Source organism: Theropithecus gelada, chromosome X (genome assembly GCF_003255815.1).
Source record: "Theropithecus gelada isolate Dixy chromosome X, Tgel_1.0, whole genome shotgun sequence".
NCBI lineage: Eukaryota > Metazoa > Chordata > Mammalia > Primates > Cercopithecidae > Theropithecus > Theropithecus gelada.
Window position 1 is genome coordinate 5,453,374 of NC_037689.1, and position 6,838 is coordinate 5,460,211.

Here is a 6,838-nt window from a genome sequence, read left to right on the forward strand (position 1 = left end):
CTTTCAGTGCAGTGGCTCAGGCCTGTAATCCCAATGCTTTTAGAGGATCTCCTGAAACCAGGAGTTTGAGACCAGCCTGGGCAATATAGCGAGGCCTGGGCTCTACAAAAAATAAAAAATAACCGAGTGTGGTGGTATGCGCCTATAGTCCCAGCTACTCAGGAAGCTCTGGCGGAAGGATTGCTTGAGTCCACGAGTTCTAGGGTGAAATGAGCTATGATCGCCCAGCCTGAGTTGACAGAGTGAGACCTTGTCTCTAAAATAAACATTAAAAAAAAAAAACCCTAAACCATCCTCTGGGTAAGTCACAAATATGAGACTCAGCTACTCCTGCTCAAATACCTTCTCTTCTTTTTACTAACTGCATACAATCTAAACTCTTTTGCATTTCGCAATCTTTCATGTTTTGACCCTTTACTGTTTGACCTCCTACCTATCTCTCTTCTGTTCTCCTTGTTCCAACAATATTCAACTTTTAGTAAATATTTTTCTATGTGCTTCCATGCATTTGTACACGTTGATCCTTTTGAGTACAATGTTCTCGCTTGTTTATTTAAGTGAACTTATATCCTCCATGTCTCCCTGCAAGCAGCTTGTAAGGCTCTTTTGTAGCTTCGTGTTGCATTTTGCAAAGGTCATTTTGCAGGTGGTATTTGTGTGCTTGCTGCGCCTTCTATTCCATTGTTTACTCGCAACTTTGTTTCCTGCACTGGCAGATGCCCTCCCACTCCAGAGGCCCTGTTTTCACCATTGCATCCCCAGGGCCTAACCCACCATCACTGGTTAGTAAATTGTGTGCACGCACACATTTATTTTTTAAAGCAATGGGACCCTTTAAGAAAATGAAATAGTAAGATAACTCCTAGATAATTTTCTAGAATGTTTGGGAAAACCTAGGCCATCTTGAAGCATATGTATGAAGCTCCACTAACTCAGCAAAGCTCCACTAACTCAGCCTTTCCTCTCATCCCCTATGCCCTCCCCTCAGGCTCTAGTCAGAAAATTGTGGGACAGGTGCAAACAAATCCTTGAACTGTATTTGAACTGAAGTGAAACAGTAGGGTCAAAGAAGAGTTCAGAGGGAGTTGTGGAGTTGGCAGCGCTTTACAGAGGAACTACACTGAGGGCCTGAGGACAGAACGCGGGTAGCACAGGGCGCAAGGTTCAACGTCCCTGCTCTGGGACTCAAGTCACTTGGCTTCTCGAAGCCCCTGCCTTCATTTGGTGATAATCACAGAGCTTCCTTCACAGGGGTAAGAACAACGCAGAGACCGTGGGAAAGAGCCCAGCCCGCCGAAGGTGCTCAATGAACAGGAGCCGCGGTGAGTACTCCGCCTCTACCCCGGCTGAAGAACGCCCCCGCCGTCACCTATTAATTTTGTAGTTTGGAGTCACCGAGTTCACCTCCTCTCATAGGAGGAGAAGGCTGGGGAGGAGGAGTGTGCGAGTCGGGGTAGCTTAACTCCCTGTTTGCCCGGAGGAGGGGGAAGGCTAGGAAGTTTCGGGCCCCACTCAAAATGGAGCCAAACGTCTGCCTCGCCTAAGATGGCGGCTTCTCCGCCTCTGGGCTCAAGGTCTTCAGCGGCGATTGGGCACCTTAAAGAGACTAGCGGGTCCAAAGGTGGCTGAGAACCGCCCTCCTTTCTCAAGGTGGCGCCCCGCCCCCTGGCGGCGTCACCCGGGAGCCGGCGGCTCGCGGTTCCCCGCCTCCGCCGCGCTCACCTCGCGAGCCCAGCCCTCATAAGATGGCGGTCAAGCCTTGGCTCTATGGGTAGCGCCGCCACTCTCAACATGGTAGATGTTTACCCCGTATTTCTCCTCCCCTCTCCGCTTCAACTTCCTCGTTGCTTTGAATAAACTTTATTGACTACTCCGAATTGCCTACCACCGCCACTGGGCTTCTCCCAGCGACTTTTCGGGCCGTGTGCCTCGGACGTGGCGGCCGGTTCATCTCTTTCCCCGTTGGTTTGCTCGCGACTATCTCCTGCTGGCCCAGCGACGACGCCACTTGCCCGTTCGCCGGGCGGCCGCCAGACTAGGCCCAAGCCGCGGTCTCCAGTAGGCCCGAACGGCCGGGCCGAGGGGAATGTTGTGGAGCAGGCTGCTCTGAAGTATCGTCGGGCGACTGGCGACGCGCGACCCAGCAGGGGGCTCCAGGGGAAGGCGAGCGAGGTTCCCGGCGATACGGGGACTATCCCAGAATTCGACGCGCGCCGCCGTAGGGGCCGGAACTACCGGACGAGCCTCCGTTGAGGCGCCTCGCCGTCCCGGAGCTAGCCCGGCTGCCGGCGTGTTGCTGGGACTGAGCTCTACGGGCGTAGAGTCCTTGCAGCCCAAAGCATGAGGAGGTCCCTGTAGGATTCTGGACCGAAGACGTTCTTGTCAGGTTTGGGGCGTGAGGAGGTTCCTGTCAGTTGGGGAAGCGTTAAGATTCCTGTAAGTTTTGGGGGCTGCGAGGGTATTACTGTCAGTTTTAGGATATACTGTGAGGTACCTGAACATTTGTGGGGACTAGGGAGCTCTCATCAGTTTGAGGGGGCTGCAAGGAAACCCTGCCAGTTCCGAGCGATGCAAAAGAATCCTTGCCTAGTTTCAAGAGTGTGAGGAAACTCTAGTCAGTTTGAGGGGTTTTGAATAGATCCTTTTGAGTTTCAGGGATGCAACCAGAACCCTGTCATCTTTAAAGTACAAGACGAGCTGGTCAGTTTAGAGATTTATATTTATTTCAGTTTTGGGCGTGACGAGACTCCTGACTGGTCGGGGAAGGAATGATACTGAGAGTGACGGAAAGGATTATTTAAACTCTCGGAACACGACCCCAGAACTGTGATTTGAGTTGGGCGTCTAGTCTTGTCTGTCTTGTTCGTGGAGGCTTTGAGTAACCTGAAGAGACTTTCAGGGATCCCTTATTTCTCTCTGGTTGGCCCTGTTTCGGGGGGTGAGAGGAGGGTCTTGTCTTGCGATACCCCCAGCCTCATTTCTGAGGCTGTGGTTTGCGTCATAATAAAGAGAGCCTTGTGAAACGGGTCACCTAGGAGAGGGTTCAGTGAGAGATGAAAGAAGCTTCCCGAAAAGGCTTCAGGTATTTTCCTGAAACCCGGAAAGAAGTTATCACTGACTCCGGGGCGAAGAAGGTCGGGGGTGGGGGGTGGGGGGTGGGGGGTGGGGAGGGTGGGGGCGGTGGAAAGCCTGGAAGGTTGAGCGCCGTTCTTTACGTGTGAAAGAAATTCTAAAGGCCGGGTGGACTTTCTCTGGTTGCCCCCTACAGCCGCACCAGCTGTGTTGCATCCCGGCGGCGGCAACTCTCTATTGGGGAACTGAGGGTTGGTGCAAGGGGGTGGGGGGCGGGGGCTGATTCACTCTGTAAAAAGTGTTGTTTGTGCCTAGCCATCGTCCAGAGAGGACGCGTGCTGCCGCCTCCCGCCCCTCTTGACACGACGAACCTGGCCGGCCGCAGAACGCTCCAGGGCCGAGCGAAGATGGCCTCGGTGCCGGTGTATTGCCTCTGCCGACTGCCTTACGATGTGACCCGCTTCATGATCGAGTGTGACATGTGCCAGGACTGGTTTCATGGCAGGTAAGGAGGGCAGGCCAGGCTACACAGGGTGCGGTGGCCAGGTGTGTTCACTTGCTCTCTCTTCCTTTTTCAGCTCTGTTTTTAGATTCCGGCTCAGAACCCCCTCTCCCAGACTCAGGTTCTGCCATTTCTCCTTGCAGACCAGGACCTAGCTGACATTAGCCTCTGGTTTCTCCTTTTCCTGTGTTTTCCCCTATGTATTTCATCTTTGCACCTTTCTTTTGAGTGTTTTTTTTTTTTAGATTTATAAGACCCCCCCCCTTTTTTTTTGTGTCACAAAGAATCATTTTTATATTCCTTTCTTTTTTATTTTTTATTTTTTTCGAGACGGAGTTTCGCTCGTTGCCCAGGTCGGAGTGCAGTGGCGCGATCTCCGCTCATAGCAACTTCCGCCTCCCGGTTTCAAGCGATTTTCCTGCCTCAGCCTCCAAGTAGCTGGGATTACAGGCATGCACCACCACACCCAGCTAATTTTGTATTTTTAGTAGACATGGTGTTTTTCCATGTTGGTCAGGCTGGTCTGTAACTCCCGACCTCTGGTGATCCGCCTGCCTCGGCCTCCCAAAGTGCTGGGATTACAGGCGTGAGCCACCGCGCCAGGCCATCATTTTTATATTCTGACAATTATGTTTTGCCTCAGACACTGGCTTTGGGTAAAACAGTATTGCTTATTTGAGGTAGTTGAGTCCATAAACAGGGATTTGAGTTGTGGCTTTGTGCTTAGTTTCAGAGCGACCTTGCACAAGTTGCTTTGCTTTTCTGAGCCTCATTGTCTTGATAAATGTATCAAATATATCTTTTCTGACTTTGCAAAGCAGTTTGGATATACTCCATAAATGGAGGCAGAAATGCAACAGTATTTTATTTCTACAGCATTTATCTGCAGAACCATCCAACTAAATTGAATTAAGCATAATAGATATTGGGTAAAACAAGAGTAAAACCACTGATGAATTCCTTTCAGTTAACCGTGTGTGCACATAAGCCCGTCACCCAGAATTCCGGAGAGGTTAGTATGTGCGATAAAACTAATACCCCATTAGTGGGATTTAAATCTCAGCTATGGAAAGACAACCTTGAGGGGGCTTTGTACACTGGAGCACAAAAAGCAGTGTATGGCACCCTCCTCCTGTTGCCTGTTAGATTCTAGAATTTTCAGTTGTCTGGTCTCCTCCAGAGGAGCTATTTCTTTCTCTTTTTTTTTTTTTTTTTTGAGACAAGGTCTCACTCTTGTCACCCAGGCTGGAGTGCAATGGCATGATCTCAGCTCACTGCAACCTCCACCTCCCGAGTTCAAGCGATTCTTGTGCATCAGCCTCTGGAGTAGCTGGGAATACAGGTGCACACCACCACGCCAGGCACATTTTTTTGTACTTTTTTGGTAGAGATGGGATTTCACCATGTTGGCCAGGCTGGTCTCAAACTCCCGACTTCAAGTGATCCGCCCACCGCAGCCTCCCACAGTGCCAGGATTACAGGCGTGAGCCACTGTGCCCGGCGAGCTATTTCTGTTTATCACGCTCAAGACCAAACTAAAGGTGTGGTGCTGCTAAAATCCTGCCCTCAGCAGGGACTGCCCCTTTGCCCCATATCCAAATTCATATTTAACTGATCTCTATTGAATATTTATTGTGTGCCCGGCACAGAGTTCTATTTACTGCCTCATGTTATTTAAGAGGGGACAACCCTAGAGGGTGGGACCTTTTCCTTTGCCCTGAAAATAAGTGGGGATTAAGATGTCTTTCAGGATTCCTGGTGTCTTTGCTAGTGCTGATCAAGTCACTCTTCAGCCTAAAATCCTTCTTTCAGTGGTTCGCCTGTGGGATAAAATTCAGTATCCTTTATGTGACAGATAAGACCTTTTGTGATCTGCTTGTTCATTCTCATTTCCTGCCACTCCTCTCTTGTTCTTTATGTCCTAGCAAGACTGAACTACCTATAGTTCTGGGAAAATTTTATACTCCTTTATGCCTTTTTGTCTTTGTACATGCAAACTCCCCCTAATGCCCTCCCCTTTGCAACTCACAGACTGTAAAAGGGGTAAAAGTCCTTCTTCCTCTTGGTTCCCATTGCACTTTGTATACGTCTTTATTAAAAAGTAATTATTTCATCATATCATAGTTATAAATATATCTGTGTCATTCATTAGCCAGAGCTTCCTGAGGGCAGAGATGTCATCTTTTCATTTTTGGTATCTCCAGAACCTAGTTCAGTGCTAAACATGTAATAGATGCTGAGTACATTTTTGAATGAATTAATGAGTCTTCATGAAAAAAAGCTGTTGACTGGGGCCCTTACTTTGGATTGTATGGGAAATGTGTTTTTTCAGACCTGTAAAATGGGCTCCTGCTGTAACTCCTCACTCTGGAAACAGGGAACAGGAATGAATGCTTCCTGAGTGCTTATGTCTGCCAGACCCCGTGACAGGGACTTAAGGAGCACCAGTCAACAAGCCTGAAAGTTGGATATTTCTCTTTTAAATAATGTTCTTAATTTTTTCCTGGTTTTATAGTGAGACCTGCTTGTTGTAGAAAATACAGAAAAAGAATAAAGAAGGAAATAAAACTCACCCGAGTCTACTACTGTCTGGCACAATCCACTGTTAAATTTGTTGTTGCAGTGTCTCCCATCTTTTGAGTTAGAATATAAATATATATTTTTACAAGATGGGATTGCATTATAAATACCATTTTACAACCTATTTTTTTTCTAGTTAATGTTTTAATGTAATTGCCAGTTCATTAAATATTCAGCTATACTTGATTTCTGATATTCCACGATATATATGTGTCACCAGTTAACTTGGTAATTTCCTTTATGGTTGGACATTGTACTTTTTTGAACATTATTTGTCCTTTTTTTTTTTTTTTTTTTCTTTTTGAGACGGAGTCTTGCTCTGTAGCCCGGGCTGGAGTGCAGTGGCCGGATCTCAGCTCACTGCAAGCTCCGCCTCCCGGGTTTGTGCCATTCTCCTGCCTCAGCCTCCGGAGTAGCTGGGACTACAGGCGCCCGCCACCTTGCCCGGCTAGTTTTTTGTATTTTTAGTAGAGACGGGGTTTCACCGTGTTAGCTAGGATGGTCTCGATCTCCTGACCTCGTGATCCGCCCGTCTCGGCCTCCCAAAGTGCTGGGATTACAGGCTTGAGCCACCGCGCCCGGCCTATTTGTCCTTTTTTATATTGTGAATAATGTGAGGAAACTTTGGGGGTTCTGGAAAAGTTTTCTTTTTTTTTTTTTTTTTTTTTTTTTTTTTTTTTTTTT

General features: G+C 48.2%; 1 protein-coding gene across 4 annotated transcripts in view; it reads left to right on the forward strand.

Annotated features, from left to right (window-relative positions):
• Positions 1–1,065: 1,065 nt before the first annotated feature.
• Positions 1,066–6,838, forward strand: part of PHF8 (PHD finger protein 8) — a 105,512-nt gene continuing 99,739 nt past the window's right edge. For 2 of the 4 annotated variants that reach the window (XM_025372239.1, XM_025372240.1), the window contains exons 1-2: positions 2,024–2,436; positions 3,388–3,577. In XM_025372239.1, coding sequence (XP_025228024.1) covers positions 3,480–3,577 — 98 coding nt within the window. In that variant the 5' untranslated portion in view covers positions 2,024–2,436; positions 3,388–3,479. Of the gene's footprint in view, positions 1,323–1,724; positions 3,083–3,387; positions 3,578–6,838 lie in introns of those variants that run through there. The other 2 variants (XM_025372238.1, XM_025372241.1) reach the window with 2 other exon arrangements.